At 45.5% G+C, this 20,740-nt stretch overlaps 1 protein-coding gene across 1 annotated transcript; it reads right to left on the bottom strand.

Moving 5' to 3' along the window:
* Positions 1–7,604: 7,604 nt before the first annotated feature.
* On the bottom strand, positions 7,605–17,441 carry LOC119303126 (myosin-12-like). The gene is made up of 40 exons (XM_037580214.1): positions 17,088–17,441; positions 16,849–16,977; positions 16,464–16,607; positions 16,225–16,370; positions 15,968–16,124; positions 15,812–15,870; positions 15,567–15,726; positions 15,331–15,480; positions 15,107–15,243; positions 14,880–15,026; positions 14,338–14,439; positions 14,188–14,245; positions 14,000–14,101; positions 13,874–13,911; positions 13,553–13,679; positions 13,303–13,473; positions 13,097–13,228; positions 12,912–13,018; positions 12,756–12,816; positions 12,481–12,658; positions 12,172–12,377; positions 11,976–12,095; positions 11,793–11,891; positions 11,487–11,702; positions 11,253–11,392; positions 11,054–11,158; positions 10,844–10,958; positions 10,701–10,739; positions 10,524–10,589; positions 10,239–10,409; positions 9,981–10,136; positions 9,475–9,681; positions 9,247–9,393; positions 9,064–9,134; positions 8,830–8,929; positions 8,684–8,740; positions 8,543–8,599; positions 8,378–8,458; positions 8,170–8,252; positions 7,605–8,060 (listed from the first exon to the last, which is right to left on the bottom strand). Exons 1-40 carry the CDS (start codon positions 17,088–17,090, stop codon positions 7,934–7,936), a joined length of 4,671 nt encoding a protein of 1,556 aa, XP_037436111.1. The 5' UTR covers positions 17,091–17,441; the 3' UTR covers positions 7,605–7,933.
* Between the last annotated feature and the right edge of the window lie 3,299 nt (positions 17,442–20,740).

The raw sequence follows: 20,740 nt of genomic DNA, 5'->3' as shown, positions 1-20,740 counted from the left end.
AGAACCTGCAAAAAATGAATAGTTGTTGCTCTGTTAAAAGCCAAGTCATTTCTGTAGTTCCAAATTGCCCATAACAACGCACATGCTCCCACACGAATTTGTCTAGCTGTTTCGGCCTCTATACCAACCAGCCACGTTCCAAACAATGACCTGACCGAATTCGGAGGAGTAATGTTAAAGGCAATCTGCACCGAGCGCCACAACACCCTCGCCATCGGGCACTCAAAGAAAAGATGCTTGATAGTTTCATCCCGATCACAGAAACTACACCTAGTAGATCCTGTCCAGTTGCGCTTAATCAAATTATCTTTCGTTAGAATGACTTGTTTATGCATAAACCACATAAACACTTTAATTTTGAGAGGAACCTTAACTTTCCAAACGTGTTTGGAACTAGGAATTACACTAGAATTGATGACATCAATGTACATCGACTTGACTGTGAATTCACCAGATTTAGTAAGCTTCCAATACAACTGATCGGGCTGATGAGTAAGTTGAACCTCCATGAGTTTACTCACCAGATGAATCCAAGCCTCCCACCGGTCACCCACAAGCACCCTCCTAAATTGGATGTTAAGAGGAGCAGATTGCAGACTCGTTGCAACCAGAGCATCCCGTCGCTGCACAATGCGATAAAGCGCCGGATACTGGAGTGCCAGTGGTGCATCACCTAGCCAGGTATCTTCCCAGAATCGAGTGTTATTGCCATCACCGACAACAAACTTTGTTCTGTTAAAGAAAGTAGCTTTGACCCTCATTAACCCCTTCCAGAAGGGTGAATCAGTGGGTCGAGCCGTCACTTGCGACAAGGTTTTAGAGTACAGATACTTGTTACGAAGAATCTGCGCCCAAGTTGCCTCAGTCTCGGTAGATAACTTATAAAGCCACTTACTTAGAAGGCATCTATTCTTAACTTCAAGGTTCTCAACCCCAAGACCCCCTTGGTCTTTTGGTCGGCAGATGACACCCCATTTGGCTAGGCGATACTTTCTCTTAGTTTCATCGCTCTGCCAGAAGAAACGAGACCGATAGAAGTCCAGTCTTTTCCTAACTCCAACTGGAACCTCAAAAAAGGATAAGAGAAACATAGGCAAACTCGTGAGCACCGAATTAATAAGAATCAATCGGCCTCCATACGACATAAGTTTGCCCTTCCAGCAGCTCAGTTTCTTCTCAAACCGATCCTTGATACACTTCCATTCATTGTTAGTTAACTTACAATGGTGAATGGGGATACCAAGGTAAGTGAACGGAAGAGTCCCCAAATCGCAACCAAACAGTTGCTTGTAAGCATCTTGTTCCTCTTTGGCTCTACCAAAACAGAACAACTCACTTTTATTGAAGTTGATCTTCAGACCGGACAATTGCTCAAATAGGCACAATACCAGCTTCATATTTCTCGCCTTAACCAAGTCGTGCTACATAAAAATGATTGTATCATCGGTGTACTGCAGAATGGACACACCACCATCTACAAGATGAGGCACCAAGCCACCTACTTGTCCTGCCTCCTTTGCCCTTCCTATCAAGATTGCCAACATATCAACAACAATGTTGAAGAGGATAGGAGACATTGGATCACCTTGCCTTAGGCCCTTGTGTGTCTGGAAATAATGACCTATATCGTCATTCACTTTAATTCCAACACTCCTTTTTGCGTGAAAGATTCAACTTGGTGCCTCCAAGCTTCGTCAAAACCCTTCATACGTAAGGCTTGTTGTAGAAAGAGCCATTTGACTTTATCGTACGCCTTCTCGAAATCCACCTTAAAAACCACTCCATCCAGTTTTTTTGAGTGAATTTCATGGAGCGTTTCATGCAGGACCACCACCCCTTCAAGAATGTTCCTATCCGGCATGAAAGCAGATTGAGTAGGCTGCACCACAGTATGCGCAATCTGTGTGAGCCTATTCGTTCCGACCTTGGTAAAAATTTTGAAACTCACATTAAGAAGATAGATTGGCCGAAATTGCTCAATCCGCACTGCCTCTGTCTTCTTGAGAAGAAGTGTTATCGTCCCAAAATTCAGCTTAAAAAGGTGAAGCTGACCAGCGAAAAGATCATTGAACAAAGGCAATAGATCTCCTTTAATAATGTGCCAACATTTCTTGTAAAACTCGGCCGGGAAACCATCCGGGCCAGGAGCCTTATTATTCTTCATCTAGGAAATGGCCTCAAATACCTCTTTCTCAAAGAAAGGAGCAATTAAGATATCATTCTCAACAGCTGTCAGTTGAGGCACGTCCTCAATCCTACACTCATCCAGCGACACCCAGTTCTCCTCTGGAGGTCCAAACAACTGCTTGTAATACTCAGTGATATACAGCTTTAAGTTTTCCTGACCAAGAATCGTTCCCTCATCTTGCTCAAGCTGAAAGATTCTCTTCTTTCTATGCTTGCCATTAGCAATCATGTGAAAAAATTGTGTGTTCGCGTCCCCCTGGACGACCCGTCGGACCTTGGCCCGAAGCGCCCACTTTAATTCTTCCTCACGAAGTAGCTCTTTCAGCCTCATTTCCGCATCGAGCTTCGCCTAAAGCTCCGAGGCTGGTAGGATCATGTTCTCAGCTTTTACATCCAGGGACTAAATAAGCGAAAGGAGTTGTTCCTTCTCAATCTTATAAACCCCACTAAGATGTTTAGCCCACCCTCGTAGGAAGCTTCTCAAGTGCCTAATTTTATTCTGCCAGCGCTCAAGTGCAGTTTTACCTCCTGCATCCTTAGCCCATACTCTGGCAACAGTATCTAAGAACCCTTGTCTCTCGAACCACGCAAGCTCGAACGAGAAGACATTCTTATTTCCCACATGAGTGGCCTCCCCAGAATCAATGAATAACGGCGTATGGTCCGAAATGCCCCGTGTAAGTGCCTGCACCATTACACAAGGGAATTTCTGCTCCCATTCGATGCTAGCCAGAACCCGATCCAGCTTCTCAAACGTCGGATTAGGTAGTGCATTAGCCCAAGTAAACTTCCTGCCCGAAAACTCAATCTCACGTAGATCCAGACTTCAATGATGGTGTTAAACATGAACGACCATCTACCGTCGAAATTATCATTATTCTTCTCATCATGCCTTCTGATAATATTAAAATCACCCCCTACTAGGATAGGCAGTTGCTCAGAACCACAAATCCTAACCAAATCAGCCAAAAAATCTGGTTTAAGCTCGGGCTGTGCGGCTCCATAAACCGCCACCAAAGCCCAGTTAAACCCATCGGCCTTCGACCTCACCCTAAACTTAACTGCGAAATCCCCCATGACCACGCTTCGGACTTCTAACGAGTCGCATCTAACTCCGAGTAAAATCCCCCCTGATCTTCCTCGCGGCGGTAGACAATGCCAATCAAACTCAATACCTCCCGACAACGTATTGAGAAATTGAGGCGAAAAGTCGGCTCTACCAGTTTCCGATAAAGCGATAAAGTCCAACTTATGCTCAATAGAAGCCTCAGCAAGAAACCTTCTTTTAGCCAAGTCTTTCAGACCTCTGCTATTCCAAAAGATTCCTTTCATAACTCGTCATGGAATTTTTTAGCTGTTCTAATCCACGCGCTCCTACGCACTACGGAAGTCGGCTAAATCTTCCGCTTCCACTTGCGTTTAGGAATATTAAAACTCTTCGGCTGGTCCTCACAACTAGTCTCAAAGGCTCGCACTTCATCAAAGTCCACTCACTCATCTTCCTCCTCAGGAGCGAGATCCGCACACAAATTATCGAGGGCCCTAACCCCCAAAGCATCAATCTCGGAGTTATTCATGGGTTTAACCGCAGCTAAGTTACGAATCATCTCAAGCGCCCGCTCAGCCTCTAAATCCAATAAATCATTAACCGAATTTGAAATTTCACTATCATTGCTACCTAGTGAAATTCCTAGCTTATTTGCATTATTAATAATCTCATCATCGGAAAAATGCAGAATAGAATTAGAAGTATTGACAGACATACCCGTAGTGATCTCCACGTCACGAAGCTTGGCCGCCCTCATGGCGCATCGCTGCTGAATGTCGTCCACCTCCGGATGGTCCTGGAGATGGCTGCTCAACCGTCGCCCTCAGCAACCGGATCCGGGATACCACCGAAAGCAATCACCTCCTCCCGAGAGGCTCTGCTGGGGTGCACCATGCCGGGGAACGGAGGAGCCATGGCCTCCTGCCCGAGCTCCCCCACTACCCCGGCCAAAGGGCGAACTGTCGGCACTGGCGCCGCCGGCACACAAGGCCCTCGAGGCGCCACAGGAGAAGAGGCCCCCGAGGCCACTGAGGCCACCTGCCCCGAGCCCCGTCCGGGCTGCGACTCCATCGCCAGCACCGCCGGTCCGGAAGAAGGAAGTAAAGGTGTCTGGTCGAGCAACCTCGGCCTCCCAACCGAAGGCTCAAGCTGCACCATCGGAGGCTCCCCCACCGCTGGCCCTGATGAGGGAAGCGCGGCCACCTGCCCCACGCCCCCATCAGCAGCAGGCATCCTTGGCTGTACCTGCACAGTTGCGGCCTCAGATGAAAAATCCAAAGCCCCCATCTTCAGACTCTCTCCCGCGCCAACGACCTCCTCCGCCCCAATCCTAACCGGGATCGGCGACTTCCCCGAAGGAGGAAGCATTGGCTCCTCAAACTCAGTGCCGGAAGCGAGCGCTCAAACACCTCATCCGACTCCACCCGATCACTCCACAGTCTCGGGGGTGCAGATGCCGGCTCGAAAGAGCCGAACCTGAGGGTAGTCGTCGGCACCGAAGAAGGAGTAACCGTCCCATCCGCAGACGTCTGAGCATCAGCACCCTGCGTGGTGGACAGCTCACGTCCACTATCAGCAGCTGGTGCCTCCTTAAGTGCCGAACTATCATCATCCTCGTGCAAATCAGAATCAGACCCGTTGGCCATCCCGGCAAAGATACTCTCATCCTCGAACTCAATAACAAGGTCATATATGTGGCCTCGTTATGCCCACTTAACCACCTCTGGCACAAACTCGATGTTCAGCACACTAACCAGAACGCGGGCAATCCCGTGGGCTCTAGTAAAGTCCATATCCACACACTCCGGTCTGCCAATCATGATACCCAAACTGGCAACAACCTGGGCATCCTGCATCGGCCTGGATGGTGCCCCAGAGAATCGCAACCAAACCTGCGTCAGAGGCTTGCCCGTAGACTCAACCCTCTTCCACTCCTGAAACTCAAGCACACCATCAGTACCTGGCACCTTGCACATCCCGAAACTCAAAAGCCTCTGAAGGTCCTCAACTGACGGACACTCAACCCGAAACAGCTTGTCCTCCACAGTCGCAAGCTCCCACCGGAACTCCCCAGGGGCTAACTCCTTAAGCCTCTGAATAATTTGCGACTCCGAAACCTCTCCTCTAGCAATCTTAACCAACCCAGTTGTCAAGCTCAACGTCTCGTCAGGAACCTCCATCTCCGTTGGAGATTCAAAGAACGTAAGCTCGGCACAGTACACCCCATGCATCATCAGCGAAGGTGCCTGCTCTCTCAGAAGCGGACAGCCCCCCGCATCGTGTGCCGGTTTGCCACAAGTGCCACACAACTCGGCCACACACTCAGCAATAAAATGCCCCTTACCACCACAACGATAACATAGCATATTCTCCTTCTTGCGAGCATATTTTGAAGCTCTGTCCGACTCAGCCCTGGGAGGATCCTCCAGAGAAACAGTCCCCCCGGACCCATTCCCGGGTAACTCTGCATTGGCAAGCGCCAATACCACCTCCAAAGCCTGGCCTGTCAAAACCTGCTGCTCAGCATCCCCATCAACCACCATCGGATCAGTCACAGTCGGAGTAGGCGGTCGTGGGCGATACCGGCCCCCACGCCCACCTCGGTGACCACGGAAACCACCCGCGGTCGAAGACCCGGGCCAGCCGCCCCCTCAACAAATCCTCCTGGGGGCCCCATGAACGGGCGCTCCGCTGAGCCATCGCTCTGCCAAGCATGGCCTCGACCTCCACCAGTCGACGAGGATCCACGGTGCTTACCGGCACCATACGCGTTGACCCCATCATCACCCCACTGACCCTGAGGTGCAACCGTGACTTGAGTCGGTGGACGTGCCAGATGCTGCACTGCTCCGGATCAATTCTGCGGAGGCATAGCGACAAGGTGAGGTGGTGGAACTGGCCTTGGCTGGCCAGCCAACAGCCCCTGAGCGGGTGGCCGCGGCACAACACCTCCCTGGCCCGCATTGTTCCCAGCAGTAGATGACGGCAGAGGTCGCTGACCCACCGGACCCGGCGCCGGCGGCCGCAATCCCGCCGGAGTGGGCGCCGCTGGTCTAGGCCCGGGCAGCACGCCGCCCCGGCCGGCCGCTACCCCCACCGAAGCTACGCCCCTGCCGGCTTGCAGCAGTACTGCACCCCCGCGGCCAGCCCCCGTTGGCGGCAACGAAGCTCCACTGCCGCTGCCCGAGGCCGCGGGGTTCCGGCCAGCGCCGGTAGCCGGCAACCCAGCGCCACGGCCACCGCCGCTGCCCTGCTGCGGCGCGGTCCCAAGGCGGCCGGCGGCCAGATTCGCCACTGTTCTCTTCCCCGGCGGCAAAGGTCCTCCGCGACCCACCATCGATCGAAGCGGAGGGATACGCTTCGCTCGTTTTGTCCCAGCAGATCGAAAGCTCCGACTCAGCCTACCAGGAACCCTAGCGAAAGGTACGTGAGACACAGACGATCGAGCTAGCGGCTCCTCGTCACCCTCGATAGCGCTCGGCTGTGGCCTGCTCTGGGCTTCATACCCAAGCTCCTCCGGCCCACATACCGCAGCCCTCTCCGAGCAACCCTCGTTGCAGAAAAAACCGGTCGGACCCGGAATAGACTGGGCCTCATACCCATCTATCCCCGACCCAACATGAGCCGGCCCACCAACGTCCGATGGCAGCCCCTCTCGGCCTAGCAGTGAATTCAAACGACGCTGACGGAAATCAGCGATCCCGAGATCCTGGATCCTAGGAGTTTCCAACTCCGTCGCCGCGGCCTCGACCCGGCCACCGTCCGGCGAAGAGTCTTCTTCCGTTTTACAACAACCCACGAATCCGGCTTAATGAGATCAAAAATTGTAAGATTTGGACGACATACCTTAGGAAGAGGGCCTTTCCATGGCTTGATCGCCGCCGACGAGGTTCTCCGGCGGACCATCTCTATCTTCACGCCCGCGTCGATCCCCAACCTGGCCGGATCATGGATAGGTAGAACATCATCGATCGCAGACGCCACCTCCTCCTCTGAATAGCCGGCATTGAACCAGTCATTAACGTGGTCCGACGGCGTAGGCGACGGCGGTGATGGCGGATCGTTCGCCTCTCCATCCGCGTCGTCCTCCTCCGCTAGCGCCCAAAACCGTCCACCGCACCGGCGATCCCCGGCGTGGACAGATTGGGTGCGCGCGGTAGCCCCTCCATTCGCCCCTCCAGTAGCTCTCAACACACGAGTCTCCTCCTAATCCAGAAACGCGGAGAGAGACAATCGAGAATAAAACCAGGGGACACAAATTTCAGAAAGAAAAGAAAACCCGTTTCGCAGACTGCTGGTGTGTACATTTTTCACAATGTTGATCCCAGAAATACCCACATCATAAGGAAGACTACCAAATGCACTTGGCTAAAAATGAGAAACTTACAATCAGAAAGTGTTGTCATTGAATTCATCAGTCGGGGTAATCAACATATGTACTTTCACAAAAGAATTACAATGTTTCCTCTTTCACACTATCAATACCAATCAAAAGAATGCTATCAAACTCTTCTATATTTCCCTTTCTCAAAATATACTTTCCACAAGACCCAACCCAAAATTGCAAGCTGGAGACCGAAACAAACCAAACCCCAAACTATGCACTCCTATTTAAAAAATAAATAAAAAATATTCACTGCCCAGGAACTTCACAAAAACTGGTACCTGTCCGTATTTTCCTTTATATACGTAATGTAATCAGTCTGTATGCTGTTGCAGAAGAAAGTGGAACTGGGAGTTCTGCCGCAGTAGTGGTGGCGGCTCCACGTCAGTCGGGTTGATGTCGAGCATCAGTCGCGCTATATCATCCAAGGATATCGGTATGCTGCAATGCCGTCCATATGGGTGGGTGTTAGATCGATGGCAACTGTTGTGATTTTAATTAATTATGCGCCCCGTCACAGATTACATCTTTGCGCCGGTACTGAACATACCTTGAGTCGTCATCTAGTAAGAAAGAACTGTTCGGAGTAGTTATCGAGTCATCTGTCGTCATTGTTCTCATGTTTCCAATTACCTGAAAACATGCCCATTCTTGTCATGAAACAGGAAAGAAAATTTTGTACCTTTGTTTTCTATCACATCATGTTAATGTTGTTTGAAAACGGAAGCACGTATATTCTAGCAAGGACTCTCGCTTACCTCTTGGGATAGACCTTGTGCACCGTATTTATCATCCCAGAACATCGTTCCGATGCGATATATTTGGCTGATGCTCAGAACCTGCCAACAAAATGCAAATATTTGATATTGGATGGGTTTGCCAAAATTTCAAGCATCTATAACTTTGTCTTGTTCAGGACTTACGGGGCAAAGCTCATCAGTGATTTCCTCCAGTGTCTTGTGCGATTTCTGATGCAAAACCTGCAATGTAATTTCATTTAGTAGGTTGGCCGTAGACAGATGGAACATCTATAATGGTCAATAAGAGCATCTACTTAGGCATACCAGGAACCCAACTGCCTGCCTTATGTGTTGCAGTTCATCCCAAGATGTTCCTGCATACTGGATTACAGAAATACATTTTAGTCTGGTGGCTTTCTGCTGATTAGTATGTTCCTTGCTGAAATTACACATTCTCTTTTTTATTTCACCTCTTCAGTTGTTCTAGAGCACCATTGCTCCAGTTCCTGTAAACCAGCCTTCAAGAATTCTCCATTGCTAAAGGAGCAGCATTCACGCCGAAGTAGCAAACTGAATGAAGAAAATATTTTTTGCTATAGTTCAGAATCAAAACATTTTGTGAAGCGTATACAAATGATGTCTCAAATGACAGTGTGTAGTCAAGCAGAGTTAATCTGAGGTAATTTGTACAAGACTAGCAGTACCTGTTGAAGAGTTGAACGTTCATAAATGCAAATACTTGACTGAATGTTTTCCTAATTATCATTGGAGGTACCTACAAATCAAAGTTGAAAAAGGAAAAATCTTCAGCATAGAAATTGTAATGTATTTCCTGACAGGAAGACAACTGAAAACGAAGCTACAACTCAAAACAAAGCTGTACTCACATAATTATTGTTCATCGTTTCCAGTGTATGATTCAGGCACTTGACAATGTTCTGCCAATGCACACTTGATGCTTGCCTTGATAGTGCACTAGAGTGTATACTTTTCAATGATCCTCGAGATGCTCTTACACGACCAGCTCTTGGAGCCTATGAATATTGGCACATGTTAGAGAAGTTGTATCACATTATACAAAGATTAGGCATGAAGATGCCTGAGCCTTGAGGTACCTGTATGCAGAGAGTCAATATTGCACTTATTTCCCTTTTCAGGCTATCTCTCATCATGCCATATATCTTCTCGACATATGCTGTTAACTGTTGCTTGAAACGTACAGCTGGATACTTAGCCTCTATCATTGATGTAGTGTCAGCTCTTCCTACCAGTCCACTGTATCCGTTTGAAATACCTAATCCTGACGATGATGATCGAGCATTCTGAAAGTGCAGTTTTTGGCATATGTAAGCTCATTTTCCCCCAAATATAGAGATTTTTGCTCCAAATTACATAGCATGAAACCGGTAAGACATGGCAGTAGGCAGTAGCAGTTCAATACAAAAAAAGAAACGAAAAAGAATGAGCACCAGGAGCCACGTCCTGATGCCCACCAGACAGAACTCCAAGACGTAAGCTCATATTTTATGATGTGATCACAGATAATTGGTACCAAATGCATTTGAGATCTCAACCAAGAACATCTGCTTATGCAGAGCAAAAGTCTGGATGAAAAACTTACCTGCACCATTCTATTGAATAGGTTGCCTGTTGCGGTCCTGCTGCGATTTGGTACTTTAGTAGATGAACTGCTAGCTTTAAGTGTATTTTGTAAAAGGTAGAGGAGGGTTGATGTTGTCGACAGCCAATAAGCTAGTTCTCCAGAAGTTTCAGCATTCTGTACATGTATTCAGCCAATGAGTTTCTCGACAATTTGCTTACCAACTTTCTTATGCTATTGCATAGGAAAATCTGTATAGTTATTGATGGGAATAACAACCTCAACATATGACCTAATTGTATGGATGATACGGTCAAATATGTTTGTCTTTTCTGCTTCAAATGAGTGCCAGTGAAGAAGTGATTTGTAGACAATACATGCTGCAGCTGGTCTTCTGTTGTCATATCTCCTGTCTTCAGCCAGGCTTTTGATAAGGACATCATGATTTTCCTGTGAAAGAGTGAAGGTAGAATAATTGTTTTTTTTAAATGCACAATATATGTTAATTAAATACATGAAACTTGTTCCCACAGTGAAATTAAAAAGTTCAAAGGACAAACTTACTTGCTGTCGGTCCGTCAGCGACTGTTGTTTGCTTAAATTCTTTACTGGGGGAACAACCACCTCCTCCTGCAAGCAAAGCATATGTGAACATTAATCCGATGACCTACTTGAGTATTGTTTCTTTCTATCTTACAGTATGTTTGTTGGGTATCACTGAGTTACAGTACATATACTAACCATTTTAGGTTCTCCATGCTGGTGTCCATTCTCAAGAACCTGATAAGATTTTAACACAAATGTTAGTGAAACTTTGTACTTCTGAAATATAGTTGTAAAAGCCAAAAAAATATCTTATTGAATTTTCATTACTGGAATTGTACCTTCACAACAGCTGGCTCAATCACTTCAGGAGTGACTACTGCTTGAACAGCTGGTGCAGGATTGCTGCGGAGCAACTGATTCTCTGACTCCAAGATGGCAATCTTGCTTTCCAGACTAGACAAATCATTAATTGTATTAAGTTATAATACTTCCATGCAGGCAAGTGGTTAAGAATGGAAATACGAGGTATAAATATTGTAAATTTTTACCTCTCTATTTGTTTTGTCTTATTATCATCATCTGCTGACGCAAGCAACGATTGTTGGCGTAGAACGTGGTTTTCAGATTCCATGTTGGATAAATTTGTTTCAAGCCTGAACCATATATCAAAAGTCAGTGAGTGGATATGATATGTATTCTTTACAAGTCGACTTTTTCCAAACTCCAAAGCTATGAGCTCATTAGTACCTAGCGATCATGTCTTGAAGTTGATTAATTTTGGAGTCCCGTTCTTGTGTCTCACGTGACAATTCGTCAGACTGTTTTTGAATCTCAAAAAGCTTCTTCTCAAGATCTTCAGCCTTCGTTCTAAACGTACCGAGCTCAGTCTGGATAAAAAAAGGGACGTGAGAATTTCACTGTAGAATAAAATGGTGAATCTTCCTTTTGAGTACAGCTGTGGAACCTATTGGGTATTCATACCTCAAGTTCCTCGTTTTGACTTGTCAACAACTCAACTTTTGCGTTATCCACCACTGGCACCTCTACTATCTTAGGTGGTGCCTGTTCAATTGCTAACTTTGCAGCTTCTTTCTCATTTATAATTGCTGCATGGGCTTCCTCAAGCTTTTCTTGCATTTCTTGCAACGCAGATTGTAACTTTGTAATTTCTTGTCCCTTGGCTACCTCAAGGTCAACCTGCCAACATGCATAATTTAGCAAACTCATTGGTGTCCAAGCAACATATTAAACTGTACAGCAACTACTATGTTGATCTAAGTGAGTTACCCTCAAATGCTTCTCAACATCTAATCTCCATGTGAGTTCCTCAACTCTCTTTTCCAGCTTGTCTTTGGCTTCTTTAAGTGCACCATTATCTCTTGCTTCCTGTTACATGCTTATACTTTAGTTTAAAATGCATTAAAATACACATGAATGAATTACGACTTCCCAATCTGAAATTGGACATACCATTTTGAGCTTCCGAAGTTCCTTCCTTGCAACACGTCCCCTCCACGAGCACTGGAGAATTAGAGAAGCTCTTTTTTGCAGTTTGTAAGCAACATAGGCTTTGTGTTGGCGCCATCGAGTCTGGATCCACAAAGTAGTTAAGTTTCGGTTGATTATTAAATTACCTCTGTACCTTGGTTCACATAATAATACAAACCTGGATGATGATGGTCGCTTTGGTCTCTCTTCTGAACCTGTGCTCCTTACGAGCAGCCATTGCACGTAATCCTGTCTGTATTGTTATTGATGATCTGTATATTTGTAGGTAAGCTTTCCAGGCAGAATGAGTACGGGTGTGCTTCTGTATTGTAATTGCAGCAGCGACTCTTCTCATGTGCTCAAAAAGCTTTCTAGCTAGTCGTGCTGTGCCATTTCATTAGATTGTATGTCAGTTCAAGTGAGAACTAAGTAAGAAGTACTTCTATCCAAGGCATGAAGTACCGAACACGAAGGAGTGAAGAAATACCTCTCCAGAACTTTTGAGTTTGAATGGAAGCCTTTTTTAAGCTGACGAATTCCTTTCGCATAAGATGCGTTCTTATACGCCTCTGGATAAGTCGCACAGCATTGGCCAATACTTCTGCTCTTCTGGCATCCAGCTCTGCCATCTGGCCAGCTCTTAGGAATACCTTTGTTTTTCCTATCTGATAAAGGAAAGGGTATGCACAGTCAGTTTCAACTGTCATATATGATAGATACAGTTTTTATGTTTCACAACTTCCCATTTTCACTGTAGGTTACCTGGTATCCCTTCAATCCCATTTTATCACATATTGCTGCGCAAGCTGTCTTCTCATCAGAACTGCAAAATAGTTACAGAACAAGGGCATATCTAAATTGATATATTTTACTTGAGTTTCATCTCCTTATCAGTTCGCATAACTTGAGCATCCATACCTGTCCACAAGCTCTGGTGCAAGCACTCCGAATCGATCAATGAACTCATCAAATGTTCTCTTCGTCGGATAGCCAGCACAACTGATCCGGATTGCTTCCAAAACACCCTGCACCATGAGCCATGAACGCGATGAAATTTCAATCAAATTCAATGGAGCACAAAACATGAAAAAGAAAATACATACCCCACATCTCAATTGATTCAAGACATTGTCGTTCTCGAAGATGCCAGGTTTCAGTACAGTATTAGGCTTCACACATCTAATGTAGTGTGGTTCTGTCGTACTCAATGTTTCCATCAGGGCTTGGAGTTGTTGCTACACATATTATGGAATACATGTTAATGAGTATTTCAAGGCTAAAAAAGAGATTTAGCTCCAATATGACACACCTTAAAGCGAGTACCGATGGAAGAGAATTTGGACTGTTTAGAACTTTCCTCTGGTAATGGAGGAAAGAGATTTGCAACAAAAGAGCACCTTGACGAATTTAGTAGAGCTTGATGTTCAGCGACCACATAATCTTTGTTCTTGTCAAGAAAATAATCGGCTTGGTATGTGACCTGTCAAGTAGAATAGTTTATTAAAATTCCTTACTGATTATATATCAAATTATCATACTATCACCGGACTAATGCTTACATCTCCTGCGTAGTGATTGATTGTGAAGGCAGTCCTGGCAAGTTTGGGCTTGCTAAAGCGCTTATGTGATTTGTATGTTTGATACATCTTTTGTGCAAATGTCTCGTGAGTGGACTTCGGAAACATGCTGCATCATCCATAAGCATGTCAAATACTTGCATTTGCCTTCAGTTTGCATGCAAGAAAAAGTATCCTGTGTATTTTTTTAAATGAAATATACTACAGAAAACTTTCATTGTTGCAAGTGTCATCGTGGACATAAAACTAAATCTGGAATGACAGTCAAAAGAAACTTCATTTTTGGGTCAAAACATCACATACCATGCCTCATCCAGGAGGGCAATTATTCCTCCAGGTTTCTGTACGAAATATTTAAATGTTTGATAAGTAAATACTTGATTCATCTGTTAAAGTTCACATATAACTTATGATATTCAGAGGCATTACCTTCTCAATCAGGTCCAGCACATCCTGATTATCCACAAATTCCACATAGCTCCAGTCTATTTCATCCCTTGTATACTCTTCTTGCTCCATCTTGAATACGTGCTGCCGAAGGAATACACATATTTATGTAGATATTAAATATACATTTCAAAATCATTTTCTCTTAGCACCTATAGGTCTTAGCTAACCTGATTGAAGTGCTGCTGCAATTTCTCATTTGTCATGTTGATGCACAGTTGCTCAAAACTGTCATATGAGCAGAAAGTTAGTCATGTTTAGAAACTGAACTAATATCATACTTGCACTTTTGTAGTGTAACGAAGGTACTAATGGCAAACCTGTTGACCTTGAAACTCTCAAATCCATATATATCCAGCACTCCTATTATACTTATTGCATCAGGATCTTGACCAATCGAGTTATTGATCTTATCCACAATCCTGTTAACCCAGATAAGAAAAACCTTTCTGGTTAAATGGCATACATTAGAGATGAAAGATAAAAGTATAAAGTGCTAAATTTATTAGTTTTTACAAAAAAAAAGGAACTGGTAGGAGCGCTGCCTTTTCAGTAAGAAGAAATTAGATGTATGAACAAACAGGTGGGCATGAACATGCCAAAACCCTATGTAGATAACGCTCAACTACTCCTGAATAAGCACAACGCTCGGGGATCCCAGGCAGAAAGCCATGCCCCACTGGACGATTTCGTCATATGCGCAATGGGCGATCTCCACTAGTTTTATTAGCATTTTACTACATTCATAACAATATATTTTGGTCTGTACACATATCTGGCAATCTGGTAATACTGATAAGAAGTAACACTTGATATTTTTTGCTTGTTTGATGCATTAATGAATATAAGAATTCACGCTTACCAGTCGAATAGTCGTGAATACACCGTCTTTGCCAAGGCATCACGACTCTGTAGAGCAGAATCTGGATCGAGGGGTTTTGTGATATTTCCATCAGGTGTTACAATAACACGCTGACAAAGAGAGTCTTCAAGCAACTTCTCATCACACCTAAGATACAATATGTACTTGAGTAATACCATAAAACTGCAGATCACCAAACATAAATCACTGAAAGAAATTAGACATACATTAGCAGTTCTGCCACTGTTTTCAGGTGATTGATTGATTTCTCATCCCTCAACCGTGATGAATCAATTTCTTTCCCTTTGGAGAAATTAATGTTTCCTAGATGAAGGATTGCCGCTACTACTCTGAAGATTGCATCCTTGAGCAGTGAAAGAGATTAATTAGTTTTTTTTAGCCCAGCAATATCGTTACTATTTCTTTCAAGTCTCGTTATAGTTTCAAATACCTGTTCTTCTTGAGAAATTCCAACTATATCCATTGCATTTCTTGTTTCTAGGTATTCTCTTGCGTCATCCACATTAGCTACTTCATAGCAGCTTGTTTGGTTCAGGTAATGAAATGATCGCGGGTCTCCCACCTTAAACCTTTTTACGTCCTGTAATTAGTTAAACATCAAGAAGAAGTCTTTTGGACCATGCAGATATGGTAAGCACTATATAGGTACTTCTTGTTAAGAATTACCTCCGGTGGTGCAGAGCATAGCATGTAAAAGCAATGGTAGTTCCGTTCAGGATCAGAGACCTGGCATACTCGTGATCGTTCAAGGAGGTATGTGCGAACGGCCGCACCAGATATCTTCCCGTATTTGTCAAATTGGATTTCAACAAACTTACCAAATCGACTGAAAAAGATCGGCATGTTAAGTATAAAACTTAAAAAACATTTGCTGCCAAAGCATAGTTGTAGTTGCTAATTCAAGAATCCACCTTGAGTTGTTATTCTTCACCGTCTTCGCATTACCAAATGCTTCCAGTACTGGGTTAGACTGAATGTGTTGTAGAAGAATCGAGAGAGTTAGTGGGACATCATTCTAGAAGGAAAGAGTGAGAAAGAAGATGAACAAAAATGTTGTGTTTTCCAACCTCTAGAACTTGCTGCTCAACGGTTCGTCCCTCGGTTCCAGACCTTCCTCCCATGAACGCAAGGTACCTCATGAGCATCTTTGTCGTCTCTGTCTTACCAGCACCACTCTCACCGCTCACCAATATTGACTGGCTTCCATGCTCATTGATCATTGCCCTGAAAATTATATTCAGCAACAAAACCGCGATGAACATCAGCCACACAATACAGTGAACTGGCTGACTGTCCAATGCCCACAGACTGCAATCGCACACACCTGTAGCAAGAATCTGCAATCGCGAAAAGATGGGGGCTGAGCTCCCCGAAGGTGGCGCCTTTGTACTGCTCCATCATGTGCACGTCGTAGAGATGGGGCAGCCTCTGGAAAGGATTGACTGCAATCAAGATGTTCCCGGTGTACGTCTGTCGTCAGAATAGTTACCAGTGTCAGACAATCAGCTGAAATGGTTTCTGACTGGGAGAGAACATCAAGATGGACAACCCTGGATTACTCACGTATATCTCGTTAAGGCTGTACCGGCAGGCAAGGTTATGCAGGACTCCCGGTTCATGGAGGTAAGCGAGCTTCGTCATGTCGTCCACTCCTGCTGGGGGCGCTTCCGTGTCTTTGGGGTATATGCTCGCGAGGCTGGCCACAACCTGAACCCATGGATGATTCAGAAGCTCATGTCGTAAGCAACTTGCATCGAATTGGCGATTGAAAGTAACAGTAACTCGCGGTGGCAGTTCCATCCAAGCAATTCGACGAACAGTTGGTAGGCACTGCTCGATTAATTGCTAAGACGAAGTAGAGCTTGATCTGAAATCTGCATCCTTGGTAGAATACTGGTGGTAAAGAGCAGCGATGAGGCAGAGAGCAGGGGACTGCGGAGTGACTGACCGTTTTGCCATTGGTGGTGGCGACGGTGACGTCGGCGCCCTTGATCCCGGTGACCTCGCCGTCGACCCAGGCCTCGTCGGGATCCTCCAGCCAGACCTGCGAGCCGACGATGATGTTGACCGGAGTCCCCTGTCGTCGACCCAAGAAACAAGAAACATGTCAGCTCGACCAAAAGCAACCAACCATCAATCACGGGCGTGAAAGAAGCTGGCTGGAATCGAGCAAGAAAGCAAGCTGACCATGTTGACAGATTCAGTCCACGGACGACGAACTCAGCTCAGCTCGATCGCCGGCGCCGGCGAATCTCCGCTCATGCGAGCACGGGATCAAACCAACCAAATAATACACCGGCAGCCAGCAAGATCCCGCGAGCTGGAGTTGTTGTTGCTGGAATGCGCACGCGAGAGTAGTACACTACAACTGGAAAGGGAGGAGAAGCAAGCGATGCGACAGCAGGAGGGAAAGAGAGCAGAGGAAGGAAGGGGGAAAGGAATATACAACCAAGGTGGTGGAGGCGGGGCGAGGGGTCGGAGTGGGGTGGCGGTCGCGGGGCGTGAGCTGGTTCAAGTCCCCCTCTTTGGTGGGAAAAGTCAGCACCGCTACGGCCACCCCGCGACGGCGGCGGCTGCTGCGGCCGGTGGCTTCTTTCTTTCCTCTCTTCCCCGGTCGGTTTCCCCATTGGCGAATGGTGGTGATCTACCGGCTGGAGTGCCACCGAAAGGGGGCGGCTGAAAAGGAGAGGTTCAGGGAAATGGTCCGTTCCCTGGCCCCGGCGAGTACAGCGACGGCTAAGGATGTCCTGTGTTGTGTTTACAAGAAGCCGTCCAAAGTGATTATCCCAAATTTATGATATACTACTCCATATCTATAGCGAGATAAGAAAAGAAAAGGTGAGATATCTTTATCTAAACTTATCCCATAATATTTTTTGCGATGCTTATATCCTATAATATTTATTGTAATTCCGGAGCTTAGATCTAATGGTTGCGCATATAGTTAGACCCTCTAACAGCTATTGTATCAATTGTCTGATTAAACCCTCTAATAAACATTTTCACACTGGTCTTTTTATGGTTTGCTTCTATTTCTACTCCCTAAATGAGCATTTCTGTGTTCGCGTGATCAACTCGTGCACCCAACGGCGGAGACAAGCCTCAGGCTGCCCGGGCGATGCCTAGGTTGTGAGGCTGGTTTTCTTCTTTCACTGTAGCATTTTTGCATTGTTTAATATTGTAGCTAGCTAGTGTTTGGATTGGGGCTTGCCTGGGTCCTGCCCCGATCCTGACTTTTTGTAACCGTTGGATCCTCTCATTTCCTTTCTTCTTTCTCATGTTCTTTCTTTTGTCTCCACAATCTAACCGTACCTTTTTCGATGCAGCGCATTTCTTCTGTCCCATTTTCTTTGTCTCGTCTCTTGAATCTAGCTCTACCTTCGTTGGCGCCTCCATATGTGCGACGTCATTGTCGCCTATGACGTCTAGTGTCTTATGGGCGAGCATTCATCTAACAAAACTTTTACGGGCGGCAGGTCCGGTTAGTAATTACGAATCCTGATACTGATATATGCAAACATCTAACAAAACCTTTCCTGGACCAACTTCATCATAACATTGATCCTCGGGCAGGTCTCCTTCCATAGCTTTGCCATCGTCGTTGTTGTGTCATCACCGACAACACCGCCACACCACAATAACCACTCTAACAAGGTCTTATTTTGCGGCCTCGCACGCATAGCCACCTCGTCGTCGACATTGAGTTCACCGGTGTTTGAGGTTCATGTAGACCGCGCGCATATGTTTTTATGAAAAACAAATGTTGTTCCTCATGAGTCGCCGAGACCTCGGCTGTGTTTCGAACAAGCACTAAATCTACCTAAGAACAGGAGGAGACTGATAACAAGTCAGAGCATAGAACTGTCGCGTGGCCCGGCGTGAACTGGACGCCTTGTCTCGGCGGCGGTGGTGGTCCAGGGTGGGCGCTAATCATTTTCTCTTGGCCGGTGCAAAAGGAAAAGGACGTCCCATAAAAGATTGAGAGAAAAATGATCTCGACTCGGGCCTTTCGGCACGTTGCACCGTCACCGGCACGTTTCCACCTGCGCTTTGCGCAGAGAATAATCACGAAAGTTCTTTGATTATTACCAAACTCTCAGTACGGGCACTAAATTATCATGCGTTTTTTTTTAAATTGAATCTATTCATTAAGGCAGTGTTCGGCAACCCATCACTCCTAAAAATGCGAGAAGCTGCGGAGTGAAGGGACTGCAGCTCCGTGCTGTTTAACTACAGCTCCGCCGCTCCTGGAGTGGAGCGGCGGAGTGGACAGACTCCGAATAGGACTTAACTGTCGAGATAGTAAAAAAACACTAGAAATAACAATGATTACATCCAGATTCGTATATCACCTAGTAACAATGATTACCTAATGCGAACCAATCTGTGATTGAATGGTTAGAGGGACTGTGCTATCCTCAGCCCATCAGGGTTCAAGTTCTGGTGTTCGCATTTATTTCTAGATTTATTTCAGGATCTTCGAGGGGTGAGTGTATGCTCGTGTATATGAACGCTTGTGCATGTACTATTTAAAAAAACAATAATTACCTAACTTACAATACGACACTCAATTATCCTGCATTTTCATTTTTAGAAAAAACTTCAATCTATTCTTTAACTGTCAAGACAGTACAAAGAACATCATAGTTAACAACAATTACATCCAGATCCGTAGACCATCTAATAACAACCAGAAACATTGAAGCGAGTCGAGACGTGTCTTCATCATCGCCTGCAATGATGTTATACTAAGTTATGATTGGCTATATCGTCACAGTCCAATCAATTTAGATTGGGAGGCAAGAACAATGAGTATCTGTCATAATGGACAACAACAATACTACTTCTTCAATATTGTTAAACCCTGATAAGTTTTAAAAGACAATTGATAAATGAGCTATGGGCTACTATCTTTATCGCATATCTTCCCTCCTTCATTGTAGCCGGACAAACCTTATTTAGTAGATAGTAGAGCAGTCGTTGTGCTAAAGTCCAACAAGACCAGCACACCAGAAAACAGTTACCGATGAAGAGAGGCATAAATTGATTGAAAAGATCCAAAATGTAGACACACCAATGCAGGCAAACGAAGACCGAATCCAAGTGGACCTATCGAAGACAAACGCCGGTCTAATCCCGCGAGATTCGCTAGAGACACGTCTTACACACTAGAAACACGATCCGGGCATGGGCTAGGCAGGAAGAATCCTATCCCGTCTTCAGGGAACCCCCACCGCCTTGCCTTTCTGAGCGGGACATAAATCCTAACAAAACTAAAAAAAAAGCACCCAAAAATGAAGTCCTACTGTCAGGAAGGACGAGCCGGAATCCACCGCGCCTCCATAGCCTTAAGGCCACAGAAGATGAGGCAGACCAACGATAACACCGACACGAGGCAGGGAAACCCTATCGCTTGAGCGCTCTTGGTCATGAGCCAAGGGGCACGGGAGGACGTAGCCAAGCTTAATTTCAGTAGGGGCAACAAATAAGAGAAAATTATGAAGAGAAAGGGAAAAAATAGAAAATATCAAGAAGAAATAATAATAATGTCGAATAAATTTTTGATGATTTTCGTGCGGAAATTATTTATTTTATCTTTTTTTGAAAGAATTATTTATTTTATCTCAAAACATTCAACTTTTTTGTTCTTCTCAAATTTGAGAATGAAGCCGGGAGACACTTATTTCTCGCGCCGCTGTCTGCTTCGTCATTACAATTAACATCAATCTGAAACCAAAACTGCACGCCTTGATGCATAAATCTAGTGTATGCCTCTTCTCCCGTCAAGACGAGTGCACATGGATGTTTTTCAGAGAGAGGTCGGGGTTTTTTTTTTTTTT

Source organism: Triticum dicoccoides, chromosome 5A, assembly GCF_002162155.2.
Source record: "Triticum dicoccoides isolate Atlit2015 ecotype Zavitan chromosome 5A, WEW_v2.0, whole genome shotgun sequence".
Classification (NCBI taxonomy): domain Eukaryota; kingdom Viridiplantae; phylum Streptophyta; class Magnoliopsida; order Poales; family Poaceae; genus Triticum; species Triticum dicoccoides.
This window is presented reverse-complemented; position numbering and strand designations above follow the sequence as displayed.